Source organism: Ursus arctos, chromosome X, assembly GCF_023065955.2.
Source record: "Ursus arctos isolate Adak ecotype North America chromosome X, UrsArc2.0, whole genome shotgun sequence".
Lineage (NCBI taxonomy): Eukaryota > Metazoa > Chordata > Mammalia > Carnivora > Ursidae > Ursus > Ursus arctos.
The window spans coordinates 55,965,069-55,982,416 of NC_079873.1; the positions used below are offsets into that span (position 1 = coordinate 55,965,069).

Consider the following 17,348-nt stretch of genomic DNA (forward strand, 5'->3'; position numbering starts at 1 on the left):
TACCACACAACAAGACCAGTTCCAAACCCTCTGGGCCAATCCCTAATAGTAGTTTATGCTGATCTTTAGTTGTACCAAAAGCAGAAGGGAGGGGGCAGGGGTGGAAGGACATCATGCAGAGCAGTCACTTAGGGGGGCCGAGCCAGGGTATCTCTTCCTGACTCCTGTCCCACCCACCATCACCTCGAGGGAAGATGACCACCTAGTCCAGAAGGCCAGTTTCCTCACACCTCAGAGAGGCAGGCCTCCTGAGACTAGCCAAAGATGGACATTCAAAACATAATTTCTTGGGTGAAGAATGGAGGGTTTTGAGGGGAAAAGGCCCCCTGGGCTAGGACTCTCTCCTCCGGTGGCAGGAAGGAACCTTTTCCTCTGCCTTCACATACTGGCCCTCACTGTCCAGCAAAGGTGGTAGGACTCCCCTTCTGTCCCCAGTGGAGTTGGGCTCACAGATGCTTTACCAGGGGTGCCTCGGCTCCCAGACACCCTCGCCAGCCCCTGGGCTGGCTCTAGTGCTGCTTGGTGGTCTATCCCTCACTCTCGTAAAGATCCCCCTCTCCGATGGGTCCTTATTACTGGTGGCCACTCATTCCAGCTGCCATGAAGTCTGACTCACCCCCGCTCCCTAAGGTTCTCCAGGTAGACAATTCCTCTGGCTGAGTGGTTTCCTGGGGGAGAGGGGAGGCTGGGAAACCTCCTGGGGCATGAAGGAACTGAAAAAGGAATCTTTAAAGGAGAAGGGCAAAACCCACGAACCTGAGAGCCAGGGGAGGGATTCAGGAACTATGGCTAGAGAAATAGAATGGAATAATAAGACCTAGCCTGCCACTCAGTGTCTGAATTTTGCCTGCGCAGGCCCTAGAACAACAAAGAAAATAGGGCAGCATGCCCACTTTCTTCTTACCCTCACCCCGCATTCCAGTTAGAAGGTGTTGTTTAAAGCCCCTTCCAGATGGAAGGGTCAGGAAAGGAGACAGGGAGACAGACAAGCGGACCCAAGGGGCCTGAGCCAGGCCTGGCAGCCGCTCAACAAACAGAACGCTATCTCTGCTTCCAAATGCTGTTCTTAAAGCTGGGCCTCTGGGGCTCTCCACGTTGCACTGGGATAGGGGTGGGGGTAGGGCAGGGTGCTGCTCGATGTCTCTTGTTTCTATTGCCCAGATTATTCTGACATATACTGAGTGACTGCCCTTCTCTCATACTGAGATCTTTCAGGTGGAGTGCTCAATGACTGGTCTCGCATCACCATGAACCCCAAGGTGTTTAAGCTACATCCCCGCAGCGGGGAGCTGGAGGTACTGGTGGACGGCACCTACTTCATCTATAGTCAGGTAGAAGTGAGTACGGTCTCAGGCCTAACTCTTCTTATATCCATAATGCAGATCCGGTGCAGACCACATGGGGGCACTGTGGAGCTAGCCAAGACCTGCTAACTTCCCGCTTTCTGGGGGGACTGGGGTGGAGGGGAACTGGGCTGGGAGGGAGTTGAAAGGAGGAAAGAGAGAAGGACCTGTTTTGGTTGCCCCCCCACAGCCAGTTATCCTTGAAAAACTGCAAAGGGGCCCCTTGCACACCCTGCCATCTGATCCCCTCCTGCTGGGCCCCAGGCCCTGGTTTCCCCACCGAGCTGTTTGGTTCTACTACCAAATGCTATCTCTGTGTCAGGATATATCCTTTGAGAGTCAGTTGCAGGGCTGCTGAGCACCCCTTCCCCCCACACCGGTAGCTTCACGTTAAACAGCACTCCTGCATGCTTTCTCTCCACCTCAAAGCCATTTTTTACTGCCTTTCCTTCCTCTTTCTCCTGTTTGCTTGTCTATCTTTCTGTGTCTCTGTTGTGCCCTTCTCCAACCTGCCACCATTCTCCCAGTGCTTTTGGCCCTGGGTTTCTGTCCTTGTTCTGCCCCAGCCCTGCTCCCCAGATCTGCCCATCCACTCCCACCCCTGTTGTTTGCCTCCACAGGGGTGGCTCCTGAGGGCTAGAGGGGCTTCTGTGGGGTGGGCAGCGAGTAGGTAGATGGACAGAAAGACTGTGGAGCCAACAGAAGCGTCCCAAGGAAGAGTGGCCAGGGAAGGTGGGACCAACCTTTCATAAAGTGATTTAGAATGACCAAGGGGGGCCCCAATCCCCAGGGGACACATAGGTATAATCCCAATGTCTTACAGGCCATTTCTCCTAAGCTCCTTCTTGTGGGGCGGGGGGGAGTAGGGAATCAAAGCTTGGGGTGGGGTATTTTCTGGGCCCAGAACAGATTGGGAGTGGCCTCAGGCCTTGAACGCCATGAAAACTGGGAAAATCCCCCTTGAAACCAGGCCACTGAACATAGGTTGGCACTTCTTCTGGCCACAAAGTAAAGTCAGGGGCCTGGGTTTTGTCCTTTCAAATTCTTTAGCTCATTTGTGGTAGATAGCACTCTGTCTCTCCAGATCTGTTTCCTTCATTATCAGAGGGCCAGGGGGCACCGTAAAAATCAGGGAGAGAAATTCAGTCACAGGAGAGGGCAAGCTGCAAGCTGAGTGAGCGGCCGGCCTTAAAGAGCTGAAGAAGTGGCAAGTTGTTACCGTGCCCTCTCTGGGGAATCAGCAACTTCTAAGGTCAGCCACAAATAGTCCTTGGGGCACGGCATGGGAAGTCAATTTGTATCCATTTGTCTGTAGCACTGATTGAGCCCCTACTGTGTGCAGAGCACCGTGCCTCCTGCTGGGGCTGAGCAGGGCTGAGCAGGGTGGAGGGCAGGGGAGGGGCTGGGGGAGCTACCAGAGTGAGAAAGGCCTGGATCCTGCCCTCACAGAGCTGACAACTGGCGAGGATTGAAAAGAGATTTGCTCAGCCGCCTGAGCCCCACGGAGTGGGGGAAGTGCAGGGTATCAGCCCATCATCTTGCCTTTCCTGTTGACCAACTAACATGCCCTCAGGTGGCCCTGCCCCCCTTCACAAGGTGTGTGGGCAGCTCGTCAGAGAAGGTCCTGTCTGTCCATCGCAGGGAAGGGCCCCACCCTCTCCTTCCTCTCTCCCCCAATCCCTTCTTGTTGCCTCTCACCCAGGTCTATTACATCAACTTCACCGACTTTGCCAGCTATGAGGTGGTGGTGGACGAGAAGCCCTTCCTGCAGTGTACCCGCAGCATCGAGACGGGCAAGACCAACTACAATACCTGTTACACCGCGGGGGTCTGCCTCCTCAAAGCCCGGCAGAAGATTGCCGTGAAGATGGTGCATGCTGACATCTCTATCAATATGAGCAAGCACACCACCTTCTTTGGGGCCATCAGGCTGGGCGAAGCCCCTGCATCCTAGATCCCCCCACCCCACCCATTTCTGCCCCTGCCGGTGCCCCTGCCCCAGGGTTGGGAGCCAGGACTCCCAGAGCCTCTCAGTGCTGCTGTGGAGTGAGGTGTTACGGGTGTCACAGCCACAGAGATCAATACCCCAGGGCTATTTATTCCCGGGTGACTCCAGGATGATGAGGCCTGCTTGACTTTCTAGGATGAACTTGAGTTCACAGGACGGTTGATGGAGCGCCAGGGTTTGCAGGAAGCAGGACCTTCTTCCTTGGCTCCGTCGACCGGCTTACGGCTCGACTCTTCAACTTCAAGGTCCCTGTTGTAAGAGTGATTGTTTCTTGCACTAAAGTGGGGTTCCGGGGCAGCAGGCAAGAGAAAGCAAAGGTGGACTCCAGACCATGGGGTCAAGCCTCTGACCCTAAAGGGCTGCCCGTTCCTCTCTTGGGTAGGGCTGGGGGCAAGGGTGGGGCAGGAGGGTAGTGGTGAAGCCTAAGCCAAGGGGCGGGGAGGGGAAAGGCGAGCGCTGGTGGCATCCTTGGCAGTGGAAGGCTTCTTGGCGCTCTGCGCTACAGCCTGCCAGAGGGCCTGGGGGGGCTCTTCCAACTCAAGCTGAGAGCCACCTTGTGGAAGCTTGCTGGGCTTTGGGGGACAAGAGGTTTGCTCTTCTCGGAGCAGTGGCAGGGAATGGCCACCACCCTGCCTGCACAAGAAGCTGAAGGCACGCTTGGGGCCACGTGTCTCTCACTTTGTTTACAGCCGTGTTCTATGCTCAGAAAAATCTCTGGGTCCCCTTCTAGTTGCCCCCTTTCCCAGCCTGACCAGAACTCCTGTCTTCTTTCTCCACAGAGCCTACCTCTGTCTAAGACAGGTGCGTCCCCTGGGACCTATGCTTTTGTGAGTCTGGGATACTCTTTCGATGACCTGGGCACAAAGAAACTTTTCTGTTTATTAAACAACACAAATATTCATCTAGTCTAGTTGTGTCTGAGGGCAAAGGGTTGGACTGGATGACCTCCGGAAGTCCCTTCAAATTCGAATATTTAGACAGCTTCCACGAGAGCCTACGAAAATTCCCAAACCCTAGCCTGCCCCCTGGGCATCAGCAAGGCAGAACTTTCCTGCCTGACCCCAAAAGGGCAAGAAGTGGGATAGGACGGTGGGGGTTTCTTCCTCAAGTTTGCTGTGACCCAAGAGGTCATGAGCCTAGGCCCTACCCAAAAGAACAGCAGCCGATGCCCTGTGACCCACCTTTCTTCACTCTGGCTTCAGAAAGCCACAGCAGAATCACCAGAGATTCCAGTGCCGATCGCCTAAATCCAGGCTCGAGAGAAGTCGGCATCAGGGAAGGCTCTGTCCTATAGCCAGTCCAAACACACCTTACCCACCCACCCCCTACCCCAAGTTACCCACTGGATCATACAGTGGAACCATTCAAGGGCTTTATCTCTCACTACCGGGGGCCAGCCTGGTTTCTGGATGCCGGGTCTAGCCCAAAGCTGGGGAGGGCCACTGTTGTACAGTCTGCTACTTTCGCTCCGAAACAAGTTTCATTTGGAGGAGATGGGATAAGTCCCTTCGGGCAGCTGAAATCCACCAAGAGCAGTTACTCATTTCTCCACTGTACTTCCCCTTTCCAAACAACGGTAATGCTCGGCCTTCGGCAGGTCTGGGCCAGAGGTGGTAGGCTATCCCGCCATTGTCTAGTTGCTAATGACAGCCTTGCAACCCCAGGTGGGGTGAACTTGAGGCATGCATCTGGCCCAGGCTCCTGAAAAGTACCTTAGACAGTCCTCAGTTGTAGCAGGAACTGAAGGGTACTTTCTCTCTCATTATCTCCTTTGAGGGTACTATGAATCCCATTGTGTATTCAAGGCTCCGAGAGGTGAAGTGCTTTGACCAGGATCCCAACCAGTTTAAGCCATAGACCTGGGGCTTCGGCCAGGTCTGCCTCCAAAGCTATTTCATTATGCTGCAGCATTGTGTTGAATGTGTGGTCTAGAGAGAACCAATAAAAATGGGAATAAGGACCCTAAATCCTTCAACGTCACAGAGAGGAACCCAGACACACTCATTTTCATTCCTTGATGATAATTCCCTGATGTTCTTTTGGCTGCCGGGGGCTTTGTGGCAAAAAGAGTAGGACATTTCTTTGGGAAACAGCCATCAGCCTTAGTGCTCTTGTGGTCAGAATTGTCTTGGCACCGTGTCTGAGCAGAAGGCCTCCAGGACCCACAGAACCGCACCCCTTATGCTCCTCCACCCACCCATCATGTACAGAGCCCCTGCCGTGGCCAATGGCCTCCACTGGTTACCCTCTAGTTGGGTCACAGGAGCTGGTCCACCTCCCACAACTACTAAGTGACTCCTTGGCTCTTTCTACCATCTCACAGAGAGCTTTGTTCTATCAGGATGTCTCCTGATGGAGGAAAGGCCCGAGAGAGGCCTGCCTCTCAAGCCAGATTTGTGTAAGGAGAGGGGAGGAGGTTTCCTAATTGTACCCCTAAAGAACATTCTGACACCCATCCTGAGGTCCAGATATGGAGGGGATTGTAGGGGGATGGGCTTCACACAGAACCCTGTACTCAATGTGAACCCTCCAAAGGAATAGAGGAAGGAGGCGAGGAAGGAAACAATAGATGGCTGGGGAGCCCTGCTGCACTGGAGTCATTGACAATGTGGTGAAGCAATTTACTAGTGAGAGGATGTGGGAATAGATTTACAGTCTGGAAGGGCGCTGACGTGAGTTCACCAGAGGGCTGGGGCTAGCATGGAGAATGGGATGAAGACATTTGTGAGCAAGCAGATGGCAGAGGTTTGAAGAATTGCGTGACAGGGGCCTTTGCTAGCTGCTTGGGCTTCAACAGCCAAGGCCAGCATCAAAGGCAGCTCAGCTCCTGGTTCCTTGGGAAATGTCGTCTTTGCCTTCTGTCCCCCCTCATCCGTCCTGAGCCAAATTCCTTTGCTGAAGCAGGAAAGGGCTAGGAACCCTGGAGGCAAGCAGAGACTTGGATCCCCGTGCAAGTACGTGTGTTTTATATAACTTCCGGTGGGTGCAACAAGATTCAGAGACATTTAGAGCAAGACCCGGAGGCCCAGAGATGGACGGTGACCTGGCCAAGATGAATGAGCCCTGACCTGCAGACTCAAAGGAGTGACGGGGTGGAGCAGTCTCTGTCCCACTCGGACCCCTCCTTTCTTCTACCCCAGGCTCAAGGCCGGAAGTGCTTGGCCCCCTTCAGGAGCCCAGCCAGGCAGGAGAAAGAGTAGCCGCAGCCACCATCAGAACACCCCCCAATCCCGCTAGGGTCTCTGCCCTGGAAAGCTCTGGGCTGGCCCAATACCAGGAAGTCCCGAGGCCCCCCCCCCGGCACTCCCTCAGCTTCTGTCCCTGCCCAGAGGCTCCCCTGGGCCACAGTGAGCACAAAGAAGGAAGCAGATTGTTTCTTTTAACTCCTGTCAGGGCTCTCTCCAAGGGGACTCGGGATATGTAATTTCTTGATTCAAAACACTTCCATCTTGGGTGGGGGGTGGGCTTCGTGGTGAGAATGGCCTGGAGCAGGCCCAGTGCTGCTTTGGGGGGGGGGTCGGCATCCAGTGTGAGATACTGTGTATATAAACTATATATAATGTATATAAACTGGGATGTAAGTTTGTGTAAATTAATGGTTCATTCTTTGCAAATAAAGCTTTTTTTCTCCCCCCTGTTCTTGAAATCAACTTAGGCACTTCCTATACACCAGGCTCTACCGCCTTCAAGCCATGTGACATGGGACAATCTCTCATCTCTGAGCCTGAGCTTCCTCACCTGTAACATGGGACCCAGACACTTGCTTCTTTGCAAGTGTTGCCACACATGAGCTAGGGGAAGGACCAAGGCACCCATTTCAGAGGGGGCAACTGAAGGAAGGCAGTCTGAAGTTCCTGTCAGAACCTCCCACATCCTGTGTTCCAGACCACACAAGCCCCCATCCCCGTCACCTTAGGTCTTTTCCTGTCACTGCCAGTCCAGTAAGCTAGAGGTCCCGTGGACAAGAATCGCTGTCCTGAGGCAGAGACACAGCACGGAGGTTCCCTCAGCCCGACACCACAGCATCCGTAACAGACATTTCAGGCCTGAGCCCATAACAGCTTGGGAAGACCCAGCCTGCAGCTCCCCATTCTGTATCATCCCGTTTTGCACATGAGAAGACCAATGCTCAGGGAGTTTAAGTAGCTCACCCAAGGTCACCCAACTATAGAAAGGCTACTTCAACGTTCAAAGGGCTGTTGACAAGCTCTTACACTGTGCACTTTCTTTTAAACATCGAGATGCCGTGAAATTGAGGGCAGAATCTGCTTAAGGATAGGAAACCGGCAAAATGATTGGAGGGGAATAATTTGGGGTAGCTGTCCAATTTACAAAGGCCAATCACATTCAGTCTCATTGACTTTCCCAGTAGCCTCAGAGGTAAGCAGGGGAGGGATGTTGTGTCCCGTGTTGCAGGTGAGGAAGCTCAGGCTCAGAGATGACCGATTGTCCCATGTCACATGGCTTGAAGGAGGCGGAGCCTGAACTCCCAAGCACACTGGATCTCCAGGCACCCAGTCCTGCAGGAGCCTCGAGGCCAGGAGATGGGGCTGCTTGAGAGCTAGCGAAGCAAAGCCATGAGCAGGGAACCTAGGCCCTTAAAACAGATGAGATGGACCACAAGCAGTATCAGAAGAGGAGCTTTTTATTCTGTCCATTGTTTTCCTCAGTACTGATGCTGAGTGGCCGTGGGTGAGGGAGACTTCAGGGAGCCTACCTCTCACCTAGGGCTTTCCCTGCCTGTTGGGTCTATTTCACTTGTAGTCCCAGGGTAACGGCAGAGAAGAGCTGGAAGGAGGCGAGAGAGGAAGGGAAAGGAGGGGCCTAGAGAACAGCCTCCTCATATTGAGGACCTGCCAAATCAGGAGCAGGAGGCCCACGGGTGACTTTTGTCCTCCTGTTTCATGGGTTCTACACCTTCCAGCCAGGCCGAGAAGCCGCTGGGAATGTCTGTCAAGTGATCACCAGTTCCTGGGTCTCTGAGATGCCGTACTTGGTCTTATGCTGGTCATACAGTTTGCGTAGGGCATCGACATAGAGGGTGTGGTATTTAGCCACAGTCTCCTGGCTTGGGTTCTCAATCTTGGGCAGTGGTAGCGGCTTCCCGACTGCCAGAGGAGACAGAGAAGGAAAAGGGAAAAGCGTCAGAACAGCTCATTCCTCAGAATGGGCCTCAGCCCTCAAGCCCAGGGTCTCCCCACCCTTCCCCACACTGTGCCCCTCATCCTAGTCTGCCTCTCTGCCTCTGGACACAGCCAGAGCCAAGGTGCAGCCCCAGAACTGGATCCTATATCCTAGAAGTGGCCGCCAGTGGACGGGCTCACTCACCAACGGTGGTTACAGGTCGAGCATAGGGCAGTAGGCCCCAGGAGTTCTCTGTGAAGCCACGCCCATAGAAAGCACAAGGGTAGATATGTGTCATACTCTGCACCCAATTCTGGAAGCGATTCACCAAGCCCCCAGGAGTGAAAATGTGCTGATCGTAGAGGTCTGTCTCTCCAAAGGCATAGGCAGGGATTAGAGGAACTCTGCAAAGGAAAGGCATATCCTTCAATGGCCAGATGTGCTGACTACCAGTGGACCCTGGGTCTGCCTATAGGCTTCTCGGCCCATGGCTTAGCTGGGCCTAGGTCTGGACTAAGTGCGAGGGCCCCACTGTCTACCCCAGGCTGCCTGGGGAGGTGGGGGGCAAAGTAGCAGCAAGCTAAAGGAAGCAAGTCTCAGACCCTCCTGTGAACCCACAGGTCTGAAACACTTCGGAAGAGAAGACCCAAGGGCCATTTCATTTCGCTTTCTTCCGTTTAACCCACACAGCAGTTTTGGTTCTCTCTGATGTGAGCTTGCAGCCAGTTGCCTCTTGTAGAGGGGCTGGCCCAGATGAGAGGCTAGTGTGAGGGAGAAGAGCTGAGGGCCTCTCCCCTTAAGCAGACATGCCTCTAGGACTCGGCCCAGCCTCTACTCCAACACAGAAGCAGCTTTCTACCTCCCTTTTTAGGTATCATTTCCTCAAAATCCCTTACTCCTTCCGTGCTGGGCTTTCGGAGCCCCTCTCCCCATTCTGGACCAGAGCTGTCCTTACCCATGATGAAGGGCCACGCGTACAAAGCCGGTCCGATTCTTCAAGAACAGGGTGGTAGAGCCTGGCAGGCTGTATTTGCACTCAGCCAGGCCACCAACCACCACAATCAGCATGTTACCTTTGCCTTTATGTGTGAGCAGAAAGTCCATGGAGGCTCGGCTCACAGAGCAGGCTCCTGGGGGACAGAAAACATCCAAAGCTCATTGGCCACTCCCCAAACCTTCTAACTTTCCTCCCTACCTCTTCCAAGGAAGGGAGAGCCTCATGCCCAGCAGGTGAGCCTAAGGTCGCTTTCTAAGACCAGAGGGGATCACTGAGTTGGCCCTTGCTCTCTCCCATTCCCCCAACACTTGTCCCTTGGGGAGTCATGTTTCCTTTGGCTTTCTGTCTTAGGAGCCAACTCACCTGAAGACATGATATACTCTCTGAGAAACGGCACCCAGAAAAAGGCTCCCAGTGTGAGCATATAAGGGGTGATACCGGGAAAGATCTTGGAGAAGCCTGAGATTTCTGTGGCAAAGTGGCCAAAGAATGAGTGGGCCAAGGCCCCGTGAGGGTGGCACGCAAGGATGTAGTTGTGGTTGGGGGAGATATCATGAGTCTTCAGAAGCTGTGGAGGAGAGTGGAGTCAGGAGGGGTATGGCCAAGGAAGAGTACTCCTGTTCCGGCCAGAGACCGGGAAGGGAAAGGGCCGCTATGTCCAGCCATGCAGTTGGGTAACACACGGCAACAGGGGGCATCGTTTGCATGGGTTTCGATGGGAATGATACCCTCCAACCTCCACCCTGGCCCAGCTGCTGGCATTGGAGTTGGGGCTGGGCCCAGGACCCGAGTGGGGGGACCCGGGACTATTTACCTTGAGGGGGAAGTAGTCACAGTACTGTTTCCATAGGCACCATCTCCTCACACAGCCAAACCGGCGGCCACCTGAAAACAGAGCCAAGGTAGCCACGTTTTGCCCACCCCCATCGTCTTCTTCAGAGCCCCTTTGGGCCAGCCGCAGGGTGGCCCCTCACCCACTTCTGTTGCCTGGCCTTGTAAGTGACAACCGGGATGAGCGATGTCATACCAGGGCCAATTTAGGACAGGCCTGGCTTGCTGCTTTACTAGCTGCTTTTCCCTAACCCACTCCAGTTCTGATCTGGGCCTTCCCAGCGTTTTGAAAAGACCCCTTCCCTCAGCTTCTCTAAACCAGGGAGGGGGGACAGGCTAAAGGGCTGCCTGGGATTTGGCCAGAGCCTCTCAGGACTATCAGAAGAAGAGAGAAAAGAGCATGTGGCCGGTGGCAACACAGCCCCAGAGGGGCCCTTACCTCGCTGGGGGGTCTTCCAGTCGAAAGCCAGCCAGGTGAGAATGAGCACAGTGACAGGCCAGTATGGCGTGAACAGCACCAGGTAGAGGTTGACGAAGATTACGGTGAGTGCTAGAGGGAGCCCAGCCCAGAGTTAATGAATTGTGAACAGTCCTCCATCACTTGCCCTCCCTCTGGGGGCTCTCCACCCAAGGTTACACACACTCTCACTCATGTTCACTGAACACTCTCACTTCCTCACCTTAGTATGTGGTCTGTGTGCCCATATCCCCAGCCCTCCATCTCCTCTCTGTCCTGGGGGCCCTGTTTTCAGATCTGGAAGGCAAGGCACTTTCCTCTCCAGCTGTGCCCCATGAAGTAAGCCCTCTGCTCCCCAGGACCTGCTCCGGCCCTGCTCTGGGCTGGGTTCAATGGCAGGAAGCCACCGATGGGCCACTCTGATCTAATCATCAGAGGCTGGGAGGCTGGGAAAGACAGAGCCAGGAGAGGTTTTCCTCCGGCTCACATTTTCCTCTCCAGATCTTCTCTGGGAGGCATCAGTGGACAGAATACCAGAAAAACAGAAGACCCAACTTCAGCCAGGCTGGGAGCACACAAGTTGGCAAATGTGAAACAAAGAGCAATGCAAGCTGGGAGAGCCCAATAAGGTACTGGGCTGTGTTAGGTTCCGGTAAGATGGGAGTGCTGTAGGGTAGAGTAGTTAGGATGGACTTCATGGAGACGAGTCCTAGGGAGCCACACTCAGAATTATGAACAGACTCTATTTTTAAAACAGCTGTGAATAAGACCCTGTGAGAGAAAGTGGATAAAAGCAAAGGCTAGAAAAGACAGGACATACTTCTAATTGAGCATGGTAGACTGAACACAAGTTTTTTTTTTATCTTGACTCCTTGCCAAGGCTTCGTGAAAATTACCTTATGAGTGTTTTAAAAGATACAGCTCTGCAGTGAGAAAAAGAATTCAAGAGATACCAACAACAGTAGACAAGAGACACCAGCAAAATGTTTGCATGCTGGAAAGTAGATGAAGGAGGGAGTAACTGACTTCAAACAAAGAAATGGAAGCCTGGTCACCCACCAGGGGAATGGCTACAAGAGCAAGCCTGTTTGTGCTGGAGAATCTGGGAAAGACTCAGAATCTGGAGCCAGCAGGTATGATACAAAAGGAGTGTGAGGCACAGGGCTTGATGGAAAGTCAACCAAAGAGGTAGTTAGAGCTCCCGGTCCCCTTCCCTCCCCTACACAGTTGAACAATGGGAGGACTACTCTCTGCAAAACAGAACCAGAGAGACTCCAGACTCAGACACTTACACTAGACACAGACAGCTAAGATACTCGATATGCAGCCAAATTATTAATCAAGCACGAAAGTAGAATAAAGACAATGTCAGACATACAGTCTCAGATGGTTTGTCTCCCATGTCTCCTTCTCAGGAAACTACTGGAGGATGTGCTCCATCAAGATAAGGGAGTCAACCAAGACAGAAGAAGCCATGGGATCCAGGGGGAAAAAAAAAAAGAACAAAGAAGGAAGAGGGTGACCAGAACCAGGGCTAGGGTGAAGGAAGCCAGGTGCCTAGGGCACAAAATTTAAGAAAACACTCCCAGCGTCAAGCAAGTACTGACCCAACACTTGCCCAACCTGGAGAGTGAGCATCTTATTAAACTGTGCACCCACGGTGCCTCAAGGACCCTGGAGGTGAGAGCTGTGCGTAAGAAGACCACATTGCCCTCAGTTTGTTTCTCAGAGTCCATAGTCTCTCATGTTTCATTCCCCCTTCTGATTACCCCCCCTTTCTTTATCCCTTTCTTCCCCTACCAATCTTCCTAGTTCTTATGTTCCATAGATGAGATAAACCATATGATAATTGTCTTTCTCTGCTTGACTTATTTCACTTAGCATTATCTCCTCCAGTGCCGTCCATGTTGCAGCAAATGTTGAGAACTCGTTCTTTCTGATAGCTGAGTAATATTCCATTGTATATATGGACCACAACTTTTTAATCCAGTCATCTGTTGAAAGGCATCTCGGTTCCTTCCATGATTTAGCTATTGTGCAAAATGCTGCTATGAACATTGGGGTGCATAAGGCCCTTCTCTTCACTACGTCTGTATCTTTGGGGTAAATACCCAGTAGTACAATGGCTGGCTCATAGGGTAGCTCAATTTTTAACTTTTTAAGGGACCTCCACACTGTTTTCCAGAGTGGCTGTACCAACTTGCATGCCCACCAACAATGTAGGAGGGATCCCCTTTCTCCACATCCTCTCCAACAATTGTTGTTTCTTGCCTTGTCTATTTTTGCCATTCTAACTGGCGTAAGGTGGTATCTCAGTGTGGTTTTGATTTGAATTTCCCTGATGGCTAATGATTTTGAACATTTTTTCATGTGTCTGTTAGCCATTTGTTCAACATAAAAACTAGGAAGATCGGTAGGGATAAAAGGATAAAGAAGTGGGGGGTAATCGGAAGGGGGAATGAAGCATGAGAGACTATGGACTCTGAGAAACAAACTGAGGGCTTTAGAGGGGAGGGGGGTGGGGGAATGGGATAGACTGGTGATGGGTAGTAAGGAGGGCACATATTGCATGGTGCACTGTGTGTTATACGCAACTAATGAATCATCGAACTTTACATCAGAAACCAGGGATGTACTGTATGGTGACTAACATAATATAATAAAAAATATTATTATAATAAAAAAAGAAAAAGGAAATAATCCCAACAGAGAAAAAAAAAAAGAAGACCACATTGTATAACAGGGGGATGCTGGACTCCAGTAGCCATGTCGTCCAGAAAATAAACAGTGGGGGAGGACCTATAGATTCCTGATGTGTTCACACATACGGAGAGATTACTATGTCTGTGGAGAGTTTGAAGATGAATTCGTAGTTAATAGATATCTGATAACAAAAGAAATTTAAAATGAGGTGACTATGAGTTCCGGAAAAAACAGAAAATTGTAACAAGCGAGGAAATATGCTTTCCGTACACCAAATGGCTCCACTAGGGATATTCGTAGTCACAGTCAGGCATTGAACCAAAATCTGTGCTCTCACAATCTCGGGAGGATGGAGGAAGAGGAAAGATGTAGCAATAGCTCATAGAGCTAAATTCTCATCTTCCATATCAGGAAGTTAGTAACACTGTCTAAAGCTGTCCAATCAGAAATACTATAGCAATCTGTAGAAAATTTAAGTAGCAAGATGTAGACACCCAGAGATAAATACCAGAAGAAAGAGCTAACAAAGTTGAAAGTGGCTGCCTCTAGGGAACAGATCTAAGGCCAGCAGATTCAGCCTTTTGATATATTCCTTATAAGACTATTGAACTTTTTCAAGAAATAAAGAGAGGCATGGGTCTAGTCCAGAAGAGACCTCCCTGTTTCCCCGATGCTTTGCTCAACCCAGAAGGTGTTGGAGACATCTTGTGAGGCAGACTGCCTGGGCAGTGAGATGAGTCCGGGATCTGCCATTCCCGTGAGTGTGAGCTCAGACAAGTTGCTAAACTTCATCTGCCAACCGGGAATCACACTACCAATGTCTGCCTTCTCTTCCTCACAGACTTAGCGTGAGGGTCTCCTCTCAAGGCCTTCAGGGTCCAAAGAGGGATGATTCCATGCACAAGGTGAAGAGCTGGCTAGGGGAGGGGGAACACTGGAACCCCCATCTCCTGAGGCCCAGGCCTAAATCCCTTCTGCCTGCTCCACACTACCTCTCTATACGCCCCATAGTCAGACTCTAATGAAGGGCTCCCTGGGATGGTTTTCTCCCTGTGCTCATGTTCCTTCGGGACACTGTCCTCCTTCAGCCTCCTCTGCTCTGCCCGCCCCTCTGCCTGCTCACACCAGGCCCTAAGCCCTCCATCTTTCCTCTTCCGTTTCTCTCGCTCATGTCTTCTGATCAAGCCGTATTAATTCTACCCCAATTTGTCCAATCTCCCCTTTTCTCCCCTCTTGTCTGCATCCTGATTACTACTGATCTGGTCCAATCACGTCTCTCACCCGGATGGTTGCAACTGCCTCTTCCTATCACCAATTCGCTATACAGAGCAAGAGTGATCTCTTGAAAACACAAATCTGACGCTGCTGTACTGTGCCAAACCCTATCACGGCTCCCCATGGCGCTCAGGAAAAACTCCAAACTCTTTTCCTTAGTTGGCAGTGCCCTGCACAATTGCCCCCTGTCTGCTTCTCCAGTGTCCTCTTTCTTCTGTCTCCCATTCATTTATTTGATACATGTTGAGCATCAGTTCTGGGCCTCTTGCCCCTCATCCCCCTTAGCCACCAGCAGCTCCTTGAATGCTTTATGCTCTCCCTCTTCCTAGCCTTGTCACGCGTTACCCACTCTCTGCCCTGAACACTCCTCCTTCTTCACCTACTTCCTATGTGTCCCTCAAGCATCAACTCATTCGGGAGAAAAACAGGCAAAGGACATGAATGGGTAGTTATCAGAAATTTAAAAGGAGGCAATTATGAATTAGAGCACGCTCTGGCTTAGCATGTCCTCCAGGGACATGTCCAGACCCAGCCTCGCGGATCAGCAGTGAATGAGCTGATGCAAGAAGTAGGGAAAGATCTCATGGGCTGGAATCAGGTCCTTGTGGGCTCAACTCCCGGGCCAGCCCCTCTGCTTCCTCAGCTGTGTGATCTTGGACAGACCACTTAACACCTCGTGCACTTCAGCGCCCTCATCTGTACAAATGGAGGTTATTAGCCACATAAGGGGCTTAGAGCAGTGCCTGACAGGAAAAAAAAGGTGCAATTAATGTTAGCTAATATTATGAGTGTTCACGCTTATTATGTGTGTGTAGCTATTAGTATATATTATTATGCATAATGATAGCTTCTACCTCATCAGGCTGGCAGGAGGCTACAAGGAAATAATAGGTGGAAAATACCTGGTATAAAGTACCTAATACATATGAATTCCTTTCTGCTGGTCTCTTCCAGCTCTGACTGTTAATCATTCCTAGGTTAACACTGCTCTTTTCAGCACAGAGGGGTCCTGGTGCCCATTCCAGGCAGGCCTCTGAGCCTCCCATTCCCTGTCCTCTAGCCCACTCTCCCTATTCACTGGCAAGCCCCGGACTCCAAGGCCTACCTGCATTCTCCCTTCCCAGATATCTTACAAGGTCATTTGATCCATACCCTTGCCTCCAGCTAGTCCTCACCTAAACTACCTGACAAAAGAGAATTTTTTCCCAGTGCGCCCCCCACCCCCCGCACACACACAGGGCTGCTTTGCTTCAGCACCTAGAATACAGAGGCCAGTGTATCTGTAACTTCCACAAAGCGTTTGTGATGTAGACAATGGGGGAAAATGGCTGGATAAATGGATGAACTGCTCTGGGCAATGGGCTTTCAGAGCCTCCATCTGCCACCAGGCAGCTCGCCCCCACGGATGGCCTGTTCAAGTGCATGAGGTTGTAGCTAAGTCCTTTTCCTTGGGTAGCCTCAATGGAACTGCTCCCCATCTTCCCCAAACATGCCCTGCATGGCCCAGTGTAGACCCAGGAGGGCTCACCATACACATCTGCATCAAGGCTTGTTTGCACACACGCAGATGCACCCCTGCATAGGCACACACCCGTATGCGCACACACATACCCTCGTGTACCACACTCAGGGATTCCCTGAGTACCATGTCCAGGCAAGTCAGGCGAGAGGCCGAGGTGACCGGTCATCCGGATTTGCCTGGGACAACCCAGGTTTTGGTATTCATAACCCTGCTGAGCCCTAAAACCCCTCAGTCCCGGGCATACCAGGGCAGGCAGTCACCCTACGGAAGGCTGAAGACTCACCGATAATTAAGGCACTCAGGGCCCACTGGAAAACAGCAAAAACCTCCAGGGCAGTCTTAAGGTCCTTCTTGGAGGGCAAGAGCATCATGCTCAGGGTCTCAGGGGCTCCGGGTAAATGCTGCTCCTTTGGCTTCCCAGCCCCTATTGCTCAGGAGCCTTCGAGGTTTCCTCTCTTCATGCTTTCTTCTCCACCTCCCAACTAGTCTCCACCCCCCACTCCCACCCCTGCGCAGGACAGCAGGGACACATGTCACTTCTGCTTGCGCAGCTCCTTCCAGCTATCTACTCACCCACACTTTTACCCACTTAGGTATAGCCTGGGCTAAGATTGTGACACCCCCTGGCACACCTGTGTAGAGAAACGTGGATGAAGCTCGGGTGTGGGAAGTGAGTGGGAGGGGCTTGGGGCTGATGAGGGACCTCCAGAGCCAGGGTCGATTGGGGGGAGGGGCGGGCAGTGAGGAGCCCAGGGCGCCCTACCACCGAGTGGCCTGCATTTCCGTTTATGACTCTCAGCTGTGTGTGTGGTCTCTCAGTGACAATGCGATTGCAGGGGAGGAGAAAGGAGGCCAGAGGCCATGCCTAAAAATACCTTTGGTTGTTTTGTCAGTCCTAGAGAGCTCATTACTCCCTGTGAACAGACATCAGACATAGGTCTGTGAGTGTAGGGTAGGCGCTGCGTAATTTCTTTTGTTGAATGAATAAATAAATGTGAGTACCTATCAAATTATTCTGCATACATGAAATTCCAGAACAGGCCAAAAATAATCTATTGTGAAAAAATCAGCGTACCAGTTGCCCCTGC

General features: G+C 51.9%; 2 protein-coding genes across 6 annotated transcripts in view; one reads left to right on the forward strand and one right to left on the reverse strand.

The window, feature by feature from the left end:
- EDA (ectodysplasin A) overlaps positions 1-6,988 on the forward strand; it is a 428,098-nt gene extending 421,110 nt beyond the window's left edge. For 2 of the 5 annotated variants that reach the window (XM_057312252.1, XM_026485790.4), the window contains exons 7-8: positions 1,207-1,337; positions 3,046-6,988. In XM_057312252.1, the coding sequence (XP_057168235.1) occupies positions 1,207-1,337; positions 3,046-3,297 (383 nt within the window). In that variant the 3' untranslated portion in view covers positions 3,298-6,988. The remainder of the gene's footprint in view (positions 1-1,206; positions 1,338-3,045) is intronic. The other 3 variants (XM_048213337.2, XM_048213338.2, XM_048213336.2) reach the window with 3 other exon arrangements.
- Positions 6,989-8,304: 1,316 nt separating this feature from the next.
- Positions 8,305-16,628, reverse strand: AWAT2 (acyl-CoA wax alcohol acyltransferase 2). Its single transcript, XM_026485751.2, has 7 exons — positions 16,544-16,628; positions 10,743-10,853; positions 10,287-10,357; positions 9,836-10,040; positions 9,431-9,605; positions 8,680-8,879; positions 8,305-8,459 (listed from the first exon to the last, which is right to left on the reverse strand). The coding sequence occupies exons 1-7, from the start codon at positions 16,626-16,628 to the stop codon at positions 8,305-8,307; spliced, it is 1,002 nt and encodes a 333-aa protein (XP_026341536.2).
- Positions 16,629-17,348: the final 720 nt, after the last annotated feature.